General features: G+C 35.7%; 1 protein-coding gene across 1 annotated transcript in view; it reads right to left on the bottom strand.

Moving 5' to 3' along the window:
• hk2 (hexokinase 2) overlaps window positions 1-19,091 on the bottom strand; it is a 62,814-nt gene that overhangs the window by 21,116 nt on the left and 22,607 nt on the right. Inside the window, exons 7-9 of the mRNA XM_073840642.1 lie at window positions 15,418-15,601; window positions 10,863-11,024; window positions 4,987-5,220 (exon numbers count right to left, since the gene is read on the bottom strand). Of these exons, the coding sequence (XP_073696743.1) occupies window positions 4,987-5,220; window positions 10,863-11,024; window positions 15,418-15,601 (580 nt within the window). The remainder of the gene's footprint in view (window positions 1-4,986; window positions 5,221-10,862; window positions 11,025-15,417; window positions 15,602-19,091) is intronic.

The raw sequence follows: 19,091 nt of genomic DNA on the forward strand, positions 1-19,091 counted from the left end.
ATATTTAAAATATTTAATAAATTATAACTTAAATGTAATAAAATAAAATGCATATTTTATAAAATACAATAAAATAAAAATGCATTTTAATTAAATAAAATAAAATGTAAATGTTATCAAATTTAAATGGTTGTTAAAAGTCTAATAAAATAATACATTTCATAAAATAAATACAATTTAAATTTAAAATAAAATGTAATTTAAAAAGTGTAATAAATTGTATAAATGTAAAAAAAAAATTTTTTTTTACAAATTTAAATCAATTCAATGTAAATTATGAAATAGTTGTTAAAAAGTCAAATTGTACTGACATTTAATAAGAAATAAAATCTAAATATTATAAAATTAAATGAAATGGTTGTTAAAAGTCTAATAAGTCATTTAAAAAATGTAATAAAAAAATAAAATTTCAATTTGAAATCAAATCAAATTAAATGGTTTTTAAAAGTCTAATAACTTATAACAATGTCATTTAATAAAATAAATGAAATGCATATTTTATCAAATAAAACAACAAAATAAATAATTAGTTGTTTAAAACTATACTGATTCAGTCTAGAGAAAAAGTTTTTACCACAATTACATGGATTTATTTTCAGACCATATGATTCAATAACTCATTTAAATTAGTAGAAGCACATGAAAGTGGAAGGAAGATATATTGGTGGTATATTTAAAATGCCCATGGCAAAAAAGTCTAAATGATGATATATGGCTCATAAATTAACTGCAAAAGATGAAAATGCTTCATTTGATTAAGGAAAACCATTTCAGCAGAAACTCTTAACATGCAATGGACGCAAAGGCCGCAGGATAATGTGACAAACTAGATTGCTTCCGTAGCAATCAATGAAGTTGTTTACATGCATGTAAACATGTTTATATGCATGTTACATGCATACAGTCGTGGCCAAAAGTTGAGAATTACATAAACATTGGAAATTGGAAAAGTTGCTGCTTAAGTTTTTATAATAGCAATTTGCATATACTCCAGAATGTTATGAAGAGTGATCAGATGAATTGCATAGTCCTTCTTTGCCATGAAAATTAACTTAATCCCGAAAAAAACTTTCCACTGCATTATTAAGAAGGCTTCGGGGCATCCAAGAAAGTCCAGCAAGCTCCAGGATCGTCTCCTAAAGAGGATTCAGCTGCAGGATCGGAGTGCCACCAGTGCAGAGCTTGCTCAGGAATGGCAGCAGGCAGGTGTGAGCGCATCTGCACGCACAGTGAGCGTGAGGCCAAGACTTTTGGAAGATGGCCTGGTGTCAAGAAGGGCAGCAAAGAAGCCACTTCTCTCCAAAAAAAAAAACATCAGGGACAGATTGATCTTCTGCAAAAAGTATGGCGAATGGACTGCTGAGGACTGGGGCAAAGTCATATTCTCCGATGAAGCCTCTTTCCGATTTTTTGGGGCATCTGGAAGAAGGCTTGTCCGGAGAAGAAAAGGTGAGCGCTACCATCAGTCCTGTGTCATGCCAACAGTAAAGCATCCTGAGACCATTCATGTGTGGGGTTGCTTCTCATCCAAGGGAGTGGGCTCACTCACAATTTTGGCCAAAAATACAGCCATGAATAAAGAATGGTACCAAAACACCCTCCAACAGCAACTTCTTCCAACAATAGTTTGGTGAAGAACAATGCATTTTCCAGCACGATGGAGCACTGTGCCATAAGGCAAAAGTGATAACTAAGTGGCTCGGGGACCAAAACGTTGACATTTTGGGTCCATGGCCTTGAAACTCCCCAGATCTTAAAACTTGTGGTCAATCCTCAAGAGGCGGGTGGACAAACAAAAACCCACTAATTCTGACAAACTCCAAGAAGTGATTATGAAAGAATGGGTTGCTATCAGTCAGGATTTGGCCCAGAAGTTGATTGAGAGCATGCCCAGTCGAATTGCAGTCCTGAAAAAAAAGGGCCAACACTGCAAATACTGACTCTTTGCATAAATGTCATATAATTGTCGATAAAAGCCTTTGAAACATATGAAGTGCTTGTAATTATATTTCAGTACATCACAGAAACAACTGAAACAAAGATCTAAAAGCAGTTGAGCAGCAAACTTTGTGAAAACTAATATTTGTGTCATTCTCAAAACTTTTGGCCACGACTGTACGAGTTAAAAACGAGTATTTCTTCATTTCAGGTTCTTGACTTACTGTTGACTTTTCCTTTAAAGAAACTTGTCAACTTCGCTCTACATCTATACTTCAGCTCATGCCTCACACGCAGCGTGTGAAATCATTCATATTCTTGACGTTTCACAATGCAACAAACTCCGAGCTTTTAAATCAGAAAGGCACCACAGAAACATGTCACAACCTGAATATAGCTGAATATTGATCTTTACAGCTCACTCTATCCTCTGTGCACATGACTGGCATGAGGTGGCACTTGTACACAGCCAATCAACACAGGCGCATCTTGAGAGAGAAGTACACTCGTCTCAGAGATTGCCGTCCACACCTTCAGGAAATTTTCAGAACGTGATCCGTTTGTACGAATGCATGTGTTAGCACCCTGGGTGAGGAAAGCTGTGAATCCAAGTCGTGCTGGATTAAAATAGCACAACTAATTAAGGTTGATGCTTGCAGACAGGTTTAATTTCATAAAACATGAGCCATGCAAATAAGTACTCTTTTCAGCACCAAGGTAAAGTTATTATCACAAGTATTATTAAATAATCTGCTGTAACCTAATTGCTGCTGTCAAAGTCTCACAGCAGGGCTATAAACAAAATATATGCAATATTAAATATACAATTTTATGTGCAGAGTATAGGTTAGGTGTATCCATTAAATTTATGTTCTTCATAGATATTGACATGGTAGGGGTGTGCGATATGACAATTTTTGATCGATTAAAATGTCTCCACGGTCTGCTTTTGAATAAATATTTTGTGCTACAATGTGCCTTCGTCTCAAAATACTGTACAACACGACATACATTCACTCACGGGACACTGCACTTATTCGTATTCGCAATCACAAAAATTGCCTTAAATGGCTCCACAGTAAGCAACAGTGAAAAAAGAAAACGTTTTCCTTTAAAAATGATCTTTACAAAGACATGCATGAAGCATAAATATGTTGTGGACTAAGCATCATAGTCATTTTCATTGTTTCATTTCCAAGTTTTTTTCATTTAAGAGTACCTTGTGTTGACTAGTTTGCATGTGTTTTGTGGCGCTGTACCAATTAAGCCCATCTAAAAAGAAAGTTGATTTATGAAAAAAATCTGCCCTGCGAAACAATTTTGTCAGTCTATCTTTCAGTAAGTCTAATGGTTTGACCTTGAGATTAGTTTTGTGTGCAAGCCAATAAAACTCATCTTTCCATTTAAAAATAAATAAATAAAAAATTAATAAAATAAAATATATGTAAAATATTATATTATACAAAATAATATAAAATTTTATCATTTAGCAAATTCTGAAAGGTGTATGTAAACTTTTGACCTCAACTGTAAGTACGCATGTATATGTGTTTGTGTATATATAAAAAAATACACAAATATACATAATTTAAATTACATAAATATACATTTTGCAGAAAAAAAATGATAACATGACATTAGTTAGTTGTCATTTTTAACCAACCGAAACTACCAAGACTACCTCAGCATCACATTTTTTTCCAGTTGACAAGTCTAAAAAGCTGACACATAATTTGCAAACAAATGTCACAAAACCAAGTTCGCAAGCCATATAAATGCTTGATTTACATGATAAAAAAAAAAAGAATCTAGGACTTAGTGCTGACCCAATACAACACAAGTGGAACAAAACTCGATCGATATTGTTGCGCAGCATCCATTAGACGATCACTAGCTAATTTTTCAGCTATTTTTCAGTCATCAATTTCCATAGTCATTGAGGAATCAGCAGGTGGTTGTTAAAAGCCCTGGCCAATTCAACTCCCTGCTGCGTTTATGGCCCTGCCAAACTCTCTGACATCCAACATCCAGGAAGAATCGTTAAGCTGCTGAGATGGGCATTCGTTAGCAAGTTTAAGAATAAACTGACAAGACGTCATCCTCATTTGCTCTAGCCTAAAATTTTGCCACAGTAATTATACTTGGCTAGTTTGTAAACAAACATTTTTCTAGCCTTGTCAAACACTGAAGTGTTAGTAAAAAGATATAAAAGTCTAGACAGGAAATGTTGTTTCAAGAATTACAACTGAAGCTGCACAAACACGACTTCCTCAACAACCCGCAAAAAACAAAATACACATTTGCAGGGTGTCACTTTTCAAGCTGCGATCACTCAATTTTCTTGTCAATCCATCACAGGGAAATGAAGGGAGACTGAAGGTTTTAGCCTGTCACCTTTTCTAATCAGGAATTGTTTCTAATCAGGAATAATTAGGAAAGTTTAACTGTTAAACAAGTGGTAAAATCTAATTTTAAATCACAGCATTGGTAAGCAACCTGAATTTTGTGTTTCAAGAGCATTACTGAAATGCATTTTTAGGCATACAGTAATGAGCCTTTGAGTAGAAATCTAACATCTACCATACATTTGACTTGTAAATACCCCATTGTATGTGAATATATGACCCTGGACCACAAAACCAGTCTTCAGTTGCATGGGTATATTTGTAGCAATAGCCAAAAATACATTGTATGGGTAAAAATTATCGATTTTTCTTTTATGCCAAAACTCATTAGGATATTAAGTAAAGATCATGTTCCATTAAGATATTCTGTAAATTTCCTACTGCAAACATATCAAAACTTGATTTTTGATTAGTAATACGCATTGCTAAGAATTTGCACTCTTAGATTAGTTGTATCTTGACCAAACATTGTCCTATCCTAACAAACCACACATCAATAGAATTCTTATATATACAGCTTTTAGATGATGTATATGTCAAACTTTTGAGAAAGTAACACTTATGACTTTTGTGGTCCAGGGTCAAATATGGTAATCATTTAAGGGCACAAAAAGCACATATTGGTACTTGACACTAGACTCACTGTGGGTGGTTTTTGTAGACAGATCCATCCACACCGATAGTGGTGCGCAGTTTCTCAGCAGCTTTGTTATCTCGGATCTGCCGTAGGACCGCCGCCAGCGATGCAGCACAAAGATGGGCCGCACGCGTAGACACGATCTGACACACTCGCTGCGTGGCCACGCAGTCTTCAGGGGACGGGTCCAGTCCAAGTCCTCTCAACACCTTCTCTGCACTCACCAGACCCTCGTTATTCCTGTAGAAGAGAAAGTTCTTTCTGATTAATTTGGAGGTGTGCATGAATATCAGCTTAAGGACTTATGACGCAGATGTTCGTACAACATTTCTTAAAGTTTTTTTTTTTTTTTTTGACATTTGCTTCAAAAGTTTGGGGTCAGTAGAATTTTTTTTAAAAGACATAAAAACTTTTATTCAGCAAGGATACATTAAACTGACCAAAATTGTCAATAAAGTAGTGGTGGGCCGTTATCGGCGTTAACGTGCTGCGTTAACGTGAGACTCTTATCGGGCGATAAAAAAAATATCACCGTTAATCTATTCTCAATGTTGGGTTGGGAGCTGGGTCTAAACTACGCAAGATATGATGACTTTCACCTTGATATTTTAGCGCGGATGTATACCTAGCCGAATTGCACTGTAGGGGGCGAGAACGAGTCTTCAACCTGTGTGTATGCCTACTGTGAAATTACCACATCAAACGAGACGTGCTAACATGGATGCAGCTATGAAGCCACCGGGTTTGCTTCAAGGCAGGGGCTTTGCTAGACCTTTTTTACTGGGGCACGTGCACAATTTAATTTACTTTGATAATCCCGAAATAAAGACATTAAACTATATATGCAACAACTGAATTGACACTTCTAAAACCAAAGACTATGCACGCAGATATCCATGCCCGTGCGCGCCTGTGTATTTAACTGCCACACGCATGTCACGCAGCCTTTTACGCAGAAGTACATGCAGTGTAGGAATAGTTGGTTACACATAGTTGTATAGTTAATTGTGTTGTAAATGCAATTGTCAAGCAGTTTGTGATGCATTTTGGAAACAGGAGATGAGCCCCTGGTCTAATGCGCCACCTGGCTTGAGAAACCCGTTCTCAAAGACTTACTTTTAGTCATTATTTGGGTAGCACACATATTCTGAATGCCTTTGGCAGAATTCAAATTAGCCATTTTAATCTAGATTAATTCCAAGATTACAGTGAGATTAATCTAGATTAAAAAAATTAATCTATGCCCACCACTACAATAAAGACATTGCCAACAATATTCTATTTCAAACAAATGCTGTTCTTTTGAGCTTTCTGTTCATCAAAATTCTGAATAAATTCAGTTTTTCAATTACGTAAATACATTACATTTTAAAATATAGTCAATTAGACATTATTTACATTAAAATTGCATTAATATTTCACTATATTACTGATTTTATTGTATTTGTGATCAAATAAATGCATCCCTGTCCTGATGACCATAAGAGACTTCTTTTAAAAACCAACCCTCCCAAAAATATACCGACCCTAAACATATGACCGGATCAAAAAGACTCTCAGAATTATACAAGAATGAAATTAATCATCAGGCTTTTTACAGCTGAAGTTAAAAGTTTACATACACCTTGCAGAATCTGCAAAATGTTAATTTAACCAAAATAAGACGGATCATACAAAATGCATGTTATTTTTTATTTAGTACTGACCTGAATTAGATATTTCACATAAAAGACGTTTACACAAGGAAAATAATGACCCTGTTCGAAAGTTTACATACACTTGATTCTTAATACTTTGTTGTTATCTGAAAGACCCACAGCTGTGTGGTTTTTTTGTGTTTAGTGATAGTTGTTCATGAGTCCCTTGTTTGTCCTGAATAGTTAAACTGCCTGCTGTTCTTCAGAAAATTCCTTCAGGTCACACAGATTCTTTGGTTTTTAAGCATTTTTGCGTATTTGAACCTTTTCCAAAAATGACTGTGTGATTTTGAGACCCATCTTTTCACACGGAGCTGGAGGACAACTGAGGGACTCATATCTAACCATGTCAGAAGGTTCAAGTACTCACTGATGCTTTAGAAGGAAAAAAACAATGCATTAGGAGCCAGAGGTATAAACTTTTGAACAGAACGAGGATGCATGCATTTTTTTTTTTTGCCTAAATATCTTTTTTTTCCCCATTTAGTACTGCCCTTCAGAAGCTACAGAAGATACTTGCATGTTTCCCAGAAGACAAAATAAATTAAACTTACATTGTTGGAAAGGGTTAAAACACACAAAAATGCTGAAAAACCAAAGAATCTGAGGAACCGGAAGAATTTTTCCTAAAGAACACTGAACTTTCCAATCAAATTGTTATGCTGATCTTGTGTGTAATAAGAAAATAATATTTCACTTATTGTGTCAGACTTTTGTAGATATACACATACACATATGTTCTTGGAAAGAATAATTCAGAATTGAGATTGTCTGAAGATGTGATATTTAGTGATATGCCAAAAAGCTATTATTACTTTAGCATCTGATTCATTTACATTTTCATTATATACAATTAACAATACAGTTTTAGATTTCAATTAACACAAAAAAAAAACTGCCTTCAAACTCTGTCTGAAATGTCTGATATCTTAGCATGTTTCATTATGTTAAAACCACAGAAAAAGTTTAACTCTCTTTCATAGCACAAATGTGCTCAGTCCGTGAACTGACAGCGCATCTGACATTAAGATAAGGCTGTGCCAGTAATTTTGAGAAGCATGTCATTTCTGTCGAGACCACAGGTGTTCTCCCACGGATGTCTTGACTGCTGGGTTTGCTGGAAAAAGAACTAAATATGGGGGTAATTAATTGATGAAGTGAAACGGGTCCGCACTGACTTCCAGCTATCGGCTAGTCGTCATGATGAGGGCTTCATTTAATGAGGCAGAAAGGCAAGCAGGCTTGACCACCATTTTAAGGCACTGAATAGTTACTAAGAAGTATTGAGTTCTGGGGCAGCATTCAAAGAACTGTCACTAATATTTTTTTTTCTGCTTTTTAAACTTAGTTTAACATTAATGCTAAACTCTAACCTTACACACTTGAAAGATTTTTTTGCACAATATAATGCTACAAAATAATAACAAAACATTTAGGCTATTTATAAATATTTATAAATAAAAATTTTCATTTCAAAACTAGAAAAAGGTACCATGTTTTTGCAATGCTACAAAGGTAATACCATGTACTATAGTACCACGGTACACCACAAAAGTCAAAGTATGCAATTAATTTAATGCGTTAACACATTCGCTCAACATGACATCGTGTGAAATCAGTAAAGGGCACTGTTGCATAAATTCACACTAGGGTTGGGCGATCTCGACCAATTTGGCATCGTACGATGTCTAATGTGAAACATCGCGATGGACGATGGCATCGTCTGCGGGAGGCGGGGGTGAGGGATGGTTGTTGTTAAATAATTTATTCATAACGAATTAATTAATTGTAGCCTACCGTGTCCACCAGTGCTTAATTTGAGCCCGATCCTGTTCTGGAAAATGTCCGATTTTGGATTTTTGCGTTCCGGTATTTGTTTTTAAAGATCCGGCATTAACAAGTGCATTAGATCGTGACAGTGCGTGCGTGCAGATGAGGCTCCGCATCGTGATGTCTATTGGCCATCTGCGATGGACGATGGCATCGTCTATCGACCCAACCCTAATTCACACTACGCATATCAGCTGAGCAAATTACCAATTATAGTCATTACACGTAGGCCTACTTTTTTTCTTGGAACTGAAAGCATTAACACATTATTGGTAACAATTTACAATAAGATTTATTAGTTAACTACTTTAGTTAACATGAACTAAGATTGAACAATACTTCTACAGTATTTATTCATTTTAGCTAATGTTTATTTCAGCATAATGCAGTATTAAAATCACAAGCTGTGTTTGTTAACATCAGTTAATGCACTTAATTAAAAAATAAACTATTTTTATTACCTAACATTAACAAAGATTAATAAATACCGTAATAAATGTATTGTTCATTTTTGTTCATGTTAGTTAATACATTCACTTATGTTAACGAATGCAAATGAAACCTTATTGTAAAGTGTTACCCAAATGTTTTTGGAAAAATTATGAGAATGATCAGATTACATATTCTATGATTTAATATTAAATAGACAGCCTACAATATAAAAATGAGTAGTATGCAAAAAAAAAAAAAAAAAAAAAATTTGATAAAGAAAAGGGCAACCTTTATAAATAATTCACACAAAAAGTAAAATTTGCTAAAAATTTACTCACCCTTAGGACAGTTTTTTCTTCATTTTTTGGAGAAGTTTAGCATTACATAACTTGCTCACCAAATGCATCCAGCAGTGAATGGGTGCAGTCAGAATGAGAGTCCAAACAGCTGATAAAATCATCACAATAATCCACAACTAATCCAAATGATTGCAGTCCATCAATTAATGCCAAAGAGTTGTATGTTTGTAGGGAAAAAAAATTAATCATTAAAGGAGTAGTTCACTTTCAGAACAAATTTAGATAATGTACTCACCCCCTTGTCATCCAAGATGTTCATGTCTTTTTTTCTTCAAGAAATTGTGCTTTTTGAGGAAAACATTTCAGGATTTCTCTCCATATAATGGACTTCTATGGTGCCCCCGAGTTTGAACTTCCAAAATGCAGCTTCAAAGAGATCCTAGCTGAGGAAGAAGGGTCTTATCTAGTGAAACGATCGGTTATTTTCTAAAAACATTTACAATTTATATACTTTTTAAATCTCAAACGCTTGTCTTGCCTAGCTCTGCATGAACTCTGTGTACTCCAGTTCAAGACAGTTAGGGTATGTTGAAAAACTCCCATCTCTTTTTTTCCTCCAACTTCAAAATCGTCTTACATCGCTGCAGAAGTACTGACCCAGTGTGAACGTGAACGTGCAAATAAGATCAAACAACCTTTACAAAAAAAAGGTAAAAACGACGTAGGATGATTTTGAAGTTGGAGGACAAAATGAGAGTTTTTTGACATACCCTAACTGTCTTGAACTGGAATACACAGAGTACACACTGAGCTAGACAAGACGAGCATTTGAGGTTAAAAAGTATATAAGTTGTAATTTTTTTTTTTTTTTAAATAACCGATCGTTTTGCTAAATAAGACCCTTCTTTCCTTGGCTGTGATCGCTTGGAGTCCTTTGAGACTTGGGGGCACCATAGAAGTCCATTATATGGAGAGAAATCCTGAAATGTTTTCCTCAAAAAACAATTTCTTTACGACTGAAGAAAGAAAGACATGAACATCTTGGATGACAAGGGGGTGAGTACATTATCTGTAAATTTTTGTTCTGAAATTGAACTACTCCTTTAAGGCATTCTATCTTTAAACCATCCTTCTGCCCAAAATAGTCCAAAATAACATCATAATTTATGTTCAATGAAAAGGTCCATTCCCTGTTGTTCGCTCACACCAAAAGTCAGTATTTGTTTAGAACTCTTTTAGACTGGCTTTACTTGTAAATGGTACTTGATCTGTAAATATTTCTCTCCTGATTTAGACAAGTTGACTTTTTCACTGAAAAAAGCAGTATTATGGATAAAGCACAGTATTTCATCCAGAGGAAACTGCGTTAAAAACATTTTGAATGATTTGTTTATTACAAAAACGCAGCTTTTAACTTAGCAAGACATTATTTGATGGACTGGAGTTGTGTGGATTACTTGTGGATTATTGTGATGTTTCTATTAGCTGTTTGGACTCTCATTCTGAGGGCATTGCAGAGGATCGATTTGTTGAGCAACTGATGCAATGCTACATTTTATTTTATTTATTAACTTTATCAGATTTAGCATACTTCTGTATAGCAAGAAACACAAAAGGTACTGACTTCTTGTTTTCGATGGCAGAGACAAATGAAGTCTGGAAGTGGTCAGTGGTGAGCAGATCTGGAGTGGTGTGTCCCTGGAAGACCAGACCGTCTTTGGCCATCTTCACCAGGATAAGTCTGACCAGCTCCCCCATGTACATCCCACTAATCATCTTCTCAAACCTGCATGAAAAAGCATGTAGCACAAAGTCAGACTGATGAATATGATTAACACGTGTGTCATGATGAAGTGTTGCGGTATGGGGTGATGGTCACCTAGAGGTTATTGATCCCACACTGACCTGTGAAATGGAGAGATCCTCAATCCTCATCATTACTGACATACTTAACCTCAGGTTACTTCAGGGAATGATCCCAGTAATGAGGGGTGTAGGAAATATTTGTGAAAACAAAGAGGTGGTGGTATGTTTACACAAATGATGATTATTATCTGGAGACATGTCTGTGAAAGTAACTAATATAGAGGAGACAGGGTCGCTCGCAACAAGATTTTATTTCAGCTGTCAGGTCAGCAAGTGTAACAAAAAAATTAAATAAAAATTGGATTTTAAATCTTTAAAACATGCAATGAACGTTTTATTCTTGAGTGTAACTGGTTGATAATGACTCTTGTTCAACATAGAAAAGAAAAGGGATTTAAAGGAGAAGTTCACACAAATTTACAGATAATGTACTCACCTCCTGGCCATCAAAACTGTTATCATTACATGTCTTTCTTTCTTCAGTAGTAAAGAAATTATGTTTTTTGAGGAAAATATTTCAGGATTTTTCTCCATACAGTGGACTTCTATGGTGCCCCGTGTTCCAAAATGCAGTTTAAATGCAGCTTCAAATGATCCCAAATGCTGCTGTAAACGATCCCAGCTGAGGAATAAGGGTCTTATTTATCAAAACGATCTGTTATTTTTTGTTAAATTACAATTTACGTACTTTTTAACCTCAAATGCTTGTCTTGTCTCTCTCTGTGATGTGCATGAGTAGTCTGTGCATCTCTGGTTCAAAACAGTTAGGGTAGGTCAAAAAACTAATTTTCTCCATCAACTTCAAAAATCATTTCAAGATCATCCTACATCGTTGCAGAAGTACCGACCCAGCGTTTGCAAAGTGAACATGCAAAGAAGATAAAACACCTTTTACAAAAAAGGTAAAACAGCGATGTAGGGCGATTTTGAAGTTGAGGGAGAAAATGAGATGTGAGTTTTTCAACATACCCTAACTGTCTTGAACTGGAAAAAAGTTCAGGCAGAGCGAGACAAAACGAGCATTTGAGGTTAAAAGTATATAAATTTTTAGAAAATGACTGACTGTTTTGTTAGATAAGGCCCTTCTTCCTCGGCTGGGATCGTTTAGAGCCCTATGAAGCTGCTCTAAAACTGCAATTTGGAAGTTCAAACTCGCAGACACCATTGAAGCCCATTATATGGAGAGAAATCCACGTTTCCTCACATGGCATAATTTCTTTACGACTGAAGAAAGAAAGGCATGAACATCTTGGATGACAAGGGGGTGAGTACATTTTTGTTCTGGAAGTGAACTTCTCCTTAAATTCATTTCAAATAATTATATGTTGACCAGAAACTGTGACAAAATTTTATCTATTCAATTAGGGGTGTCCAATATTTATCGTTTATAATATCATAATTGTTGTTTTAACGATTTGCAATCTGAAATTACTGATAAACTAAAATCATTTTAGACACAAAATTGTCTGCCATGTTTGGTTCCTGAATAAATGTTTTTTTGTGCAAATCATTTGAGTCAGTGATTCAATGATCCATTCATAACAACAATCGCTTGCTGCGTTTCTAATTGAATCAGCTGTTTTGAACAAATTGTTTGAATGAATGATTCAATGAATCACTCATTAAGACAGGGACTTGCCACCACATCACCTACACATATGTAATTATCCATGACGAGCCTAAACCAGCCAAGGTACCAGCACAAAAGCACACTAAAAATATTGCTTAATTATCATTTGCAACGATAATTGTGATTATATATCACATACCCCTATATTCAACTGTGTTATCATTTTAGACCTAACAAACAACTTTCTACGAAAAGATCTTTCTGTGAAAAAGTATGTTGTCCTTTTTAAAATTAAATGCCACTTGGTTTAATATCTTGTTACTGACGTGTCTTAAGTGTCTATATGTGTATTAGAGCTTTTGTTATACTTAGACAGCTAAACATGGAACTATGTAACCTGGAAAACTCTTCAGCAATATTAGGAATTATTAAGGGAATTATATAATTATTTACTATAATTTGATTTATTTGAAATACAGTGGCTTAAAAGTGTGTTTTTTCTAGTTCAGTGTGAGTAATTGCAACAGGGTCATTCCGTGTCAAATCAACCAAATTGATTTAAACTATTTAATTTGGAAAAAATGTGATGAAAGACAAAATATCAAATGTCATGAATGAATATTTACTGAGTAATTCACCATTTTGTAGAGGGAGGCCAAAATGGCAATTTTCACCTTAGATTCGGAGTCAAGTTACAGGGGGGTTAAATGACTTCAGAAAGATGGCAGCATCATTATCTTATTTTTACACAGAGATCCACCTTTAGTTTTAATATTATTTGTTCTTCAGAAAGAAGCATCATATTTTTTCAAACTGAAACATATTGGGTTTTTGACCACTGAAAATGTGTACATTTTAACGATTTACTCCTGGAGCCATATTGAAATTCCATTATCTTTGGAACCAAATATCATAGGCATAGGGCATTAAAAATAAAAATGTCAAAAAGGAAAGTTTGTTAAGACCCAATATCTAAAAGGGCATTCAAATATCTTTAATAGTTGAGTTACAGGCATGCAAACTTTGGAAAAGTGCTGTTTCCCCATTTTTGAATGATCACCATTGGCACAAAATGTAACAAAGATTGCTAAAACAGATTTTACTAATAGAACTACCAATCTCTGTGTAAAAATAAGATAATGATGCTGCAATCTTTCTGAGGTCATTTTTACCCCCTGTAACTCCTTTTACAAAATAGTGCATTACTCAGTAAATATTCATCCATGACATTCAAAATTTTGGCTTTCATCACAATACATGTCTATCTTTCTTCAGAATAAATATTAGCAAAATGACACAGAATGACCCAACAATCTTCTGTTAAATTCAACAGAATAAATGTGTCATTGTAAATTGGAAAACCAGAATTTAAGAAATTAGTGATGTTAGTGATGAAATTTATAGTGTTTCTTTTTCAAATTAATTCTAAACTTTTTATTCATCAAAGAATCTTAAAATAACTGTGCCATGGTTTTCACCAAAATATTAAGCAGCACAAATGTTTTCAACATTGGTAATAAGAAATCAGCATATTACAATGATTTCCGAAGGATCACGTGACACTGTCTAGAGTAACAATGCTGAAAATTCAGCCTTGCATCACAGGAATACATTAAAATGTATTAAAATCATTATTTTTTTTTAAATATAAATTACTATATTTTTTTAATAATACAGTAATAAATGTGACCTTGCTGAGAATAAGAGACTTCTACAACATTTAAAACATTTAGAAAAAAAAAAATCTTACTAACCAAAATCTTTTAAATGGTATTATAACACGACACTTGCACAAGAAAGTAGGCAGATTTGTAATAGCCTGTCAATTATGAAGGAAAAAGAGAAAAAACCTTGACCCTGGTCCATTATATACTGCTTTAAATAAACTGAAAAAAAAGGTACAGTAAGTAATTGACATGTACATATTGCGCTTTACTGTACAACACTAATGAAAACCACTTCTGTATCTTTCCACAGTGCTGTCAGAGCTCTTATGCGAACAGAAAAATGTTTGCAGTACTCAATCTGGACATAGTCTAAACATTAATGGTTAGGGAGTATCGTATTAATCGTTGCAAGAGAACAATAACATTGACTTGCAATTGTAAAGAAACAGCATATGCCCATTGATCTTTTGAAACCGGGACCTCTAGGGGGAAAGCAGGAGGTTTCAAAGCTACTTTATAAGTCCTAAATTATCGATATGTGCATGTGCAAATCCAATAAGGCAATCAATTGCCATACCCCACCACTGAGGGCATTTAGAGCTCAGCAACAAGCACTCGAGGCAACATAGTATTTGATTACAGTTCTGCATTTTCTGAGCTTTCAAAGTGCTGCATCTTAACTGTGAAATGAAAGCGCCGGAGTCACAATGACTAGGGTCAGGAGATGCAGCTCTAAAACTCTTAAGACCCATGAGTTCTGATCAGGAAAAGTAGGCTAATGCACAGTTAATGATGGCATAAGAGTTTATTTAATGGCTTTTTATAGCAAAGGCAGCAGGAACATATGGTCTCCCTAACACTGTTCACACTTGCCTTCAAGGAACGAACGTGTACGCAAGAAAGCCTGTGACTTGGTGTCACCATGGTGACAACCTCGTTACGTCTTTCGTAATTGCCTAGTAGTACAACCGGCTGACATAGCTGCCCTCTAGGGAAAAGGGCTTCAATGGCTTTTTGTGTCAACAAAAGAACTGTGGGGAGTGGCACTAACTGTCAGGGGCAGGATTGTCACTCACAGCTGTTTGCCAGGGTTGAGGGAGCCAGCGTCAATCTCCCGGTCGAATTCAGTGCGGATGTCATCCAGGGCGCCGTCGTCACCAAACGCACCCCACTCCATGTTCACACACATGCGACCTTCGTCACCGTCCACCAGCTCCAAGTGCCGCATCTCCTCCATGTAGCACGCGTTGGTGCCTGTTCCTGTAAAACACACCCGATTTGGTTACGCTGAAGATTCCTGTAAATGACGTTATATGCTGCACCGAACCCATAACTGCACCCACATCAAAAATGTTTTACAAAAATAAATACATTTTAAATAAATATGTAAATGGGTCTCTTATGCATTTGTTTATTTATTTATTATTTTCAAGCCACGCGTTTCCTTTCCAGGCTTTTAAACTACCAGTTTTTTAAAGAGATAGATCTAGACCTACAAAATGAAAATTACCCCACGACTTAATCACCCTCAAGCTATCCTTGGGGTATATGACTTTCTTCTTTCAGACGAATACAGTAAAGAGTTATATTAAATGTATGTCCTGGCTCTTCCAAGTTTTATAATGACAGTGAATGGCTGTTGAGATTTTTAAGTCCAATAAAGTGCATCCATCCATCATAAAAATACTCCACACAACTCTGGGGGGTAATACAGTGAGGGAAATGCCCACTGACAAAGAAATTATCAGTCTTTAATTTTAATGGTAGGTTTATTTGAACCGTGAAAGACAGAATAACAACAAAAAATCCAAAAGTTATAAATTAATTTGCATTTTAATGATTGAAGTATTTGACCTCTTTTGCAAAACATGACTAAGTACTTGGTGGCAAAACTCTTGTTGGCAATCACAGAGGTCAGAAGTTTCTTGTAGTTGGCCACCAGTTTTGCACACATCTCAGGAGGAATTTTGTCCAACTCCTCTTTGCAGATCCTCTCCATGTTATTAAGGTTTTGATGCTGACGTTTGGCAACCTTCAGCTCCCTCCACAGATTTTGTATGGGATGAAGTTCTGAAGACTGGCTAGACCCTTCTAGGACCTTAATGTTCTTCTTCTTGAGCCACTCCTTTGTTGCCTTAGCCATGTGTTTTGGGTCATTGTCATGCTGGAATACCCATCCATGACCCATTTTTAATGCCTTGGCTGAGGGAAGGAGGTTCTCACCCAAGATCTGATGGTACATGGCCCCATCCATCGTCCCTTTGATGTGGTGCAGTTGTCCTGTCTCCTTAGCAAAAAAACACACCCAAAGCATATGTTTCCACCTCCATGTTTGACGGTGGGGATGGTGTTCTTGGGGTCATAGGCAGCATTACTCCTCCTCCAAAGACGGCGAGTTGAGTTGATGATGAAGAGCTCGATTTTGGTCTCATCTGAGCACAACACTTTCACACCGTTCTCCTCTGAATCATTCAGATGTTCATTGACAATCTTCAGATGAGCCTATACATGTGCTTTCTTGAGCAAGGGGACCCTGCGGGCGCTGCAGGATTTCAGTTCGGCGTACCAATTGTTTTCTTGGTGACTATGGCCCCAGCTGCCTTGAGATCATTGACAAGATCCTCCTGTGTAGTTCTGGGCTGATTCCTCACCGTTCTCATGATCATTGAAACTCAACGAGGTGAGATCTTGCATGGATCCCCAGACCGAAGGAGATTCATCGTTATTGATCGTTTCTTCCATTTGCAAATAATCACACCAACTGTTGCCACCTTCTCACCAAGCTGCTTGGCGATGGTCTTGTAGCCCATTCCAGCCGTGTGTAGGTCTACAAACTTGTCTCTGACATCTTCGGACAGCTCTTTGGTCTTGGCCCTGGTGGAGAGTTTGAAATCTGATTGATTGCTTCTATGGACAGGTGTCTTTTATACAGGTAACAAGATCAGATTAGAAGCACTCCCTTTAAGAAAGTGCTCCTAATCTTAGCTCATTATCTGCATAAAAGACACCTGGGAGCTAAAATCCTCGCTGATTTATAGGGGATCAAAAACTTACTTCACTCATGAAAATGCAAATCAATTTATAATTTTCAAAATGTGTTTTTCTGGATTTTTTTGTTGTTGTTGTTGTTGTTGTTATTCTGTCTCTCACTGTTCAAATAAACCTATCATTAAAATTATAGACTGATCATTTCTTTTTCCCTCACTGCAAAGGCCTTCTGGACTGAATCGATGTGTTTGTGTAAGAAAAATATTGATATTTAAAACTTTATCATTATAAAGCAAGAGCCATTTATTTTGAATAAAACTCAGACTGTATTCGTCTGAAAAAGAAAGTCATATACACCTAAGATAGCTTGAGAATGAGTAAATTATGGGGTAATTTTCATTTTTGGGTGAACCTTCCCTGCAAGTTCAGTGGTTAACTATACTTAAAGAGAAATGAGCCATAATGAGACACTTCAAAATTGTTCCCACCTTTTTTGACCAATGAATTTCCATGACATTTCCATTTTTCAGTAGTTCATGATTGATGTATAAGTATTTTTATACATTATACAAAAGATTTCATATGGATTGATGGAGATTATTTCTTATTCTTATGTATAGGATATTCATACTTATGCATAAATGTCTTCACAAAGAGAAAATAGACTTGAGATTTGAATGTGCCTCCAAACAGGATTGAGCTTTCTGAGACTCCATCCAGAGCATAACCAGAAATTTACATTAACTATATACAGTCCAATAACATTTCAACACAGTATTACATTTCCATAACTTTCAAGATTCCTGGAAATTCTAAATGTTAAAATTTTCCATAACTGTGGGAATCAACATCTCCTCCTTTCCTGAGATTTGTCCGAATTAATTTTCTGTTTTGAGGCAGCATTAAGAAATCTGATATATAGGCTTGTTTTACTGTATAAAACATGCATGCGGGAGCTCCAATATCTCTACAGTGCCATGTCAAATCTTTCGTGGTAAAGGAGCTCTTTATGACTTATTAAAATGAAAGTTTACTCTCTGCAGCAGCCAATGCATATGAGCAACAAAAGACAGGAGAGTGTTTAATTTTATTATGTATATGAATCATTAGTATGAAGCCTATGAACATGCTAAATCTGTCCTGCAACGACAAAGGCATTGCAGGAGAGATTTACGTCAGCATGTTGAGGCCATAGAGCTTTTTTAAAGATTAGGATCATGTTAAGGAATGGCACAGTAGCTACTAAAGCAAACAAGAAACAACAAGACAGAGAGTAAATGGTGACAACATTTTCTTGTATATTTTTAAAGGACAACATATCTACAATCTGTGCTTTGTATATGCTATTTCCAAGCATCATCTGTCTTCTATCCAATGGGAAGAAACCAGAGTAATTGAAATGTCTAGCCAAATGAAATGGTACAAATCCATCATCATGTCCCGTGATAAGAATGACTCGGTTGTCTTTGCTTTGCGTATTTGAACTACTACCAAAGCAGATAACAAACTGGGAAGTTTAAGAAAATGCCAAAGGTATGATGCATGTTGGGTGGGTCTGTTCTGAACCTAAGCCTGCTGATGCAACATGCCTTTTTTCTATTACTCTTACAAAGACTTAAGCAGTGCAGCCAATTCATGATTTATGTGAAATATTATCTCTTTATCTGTGTAGGAGTTTAAAACATGAATGATATTTAAGAACATAATACTGGCTGACGTAATGATACGGACGACTCATGTCTTAATGCAGTGTAATGTCAAG

Source organism: Garra rufa, chromosome 5 (genome assembly GCF_049309525.1).
Source record: "Garra rufa chromosome 5, GarRuf1.0, whole genome shotgun sequence".
NCBI lineage: Eukaryota > Metazoa > Chordata > Actinopteri > Cypriniformes > Cyprinidae > Garra > Garra rufa.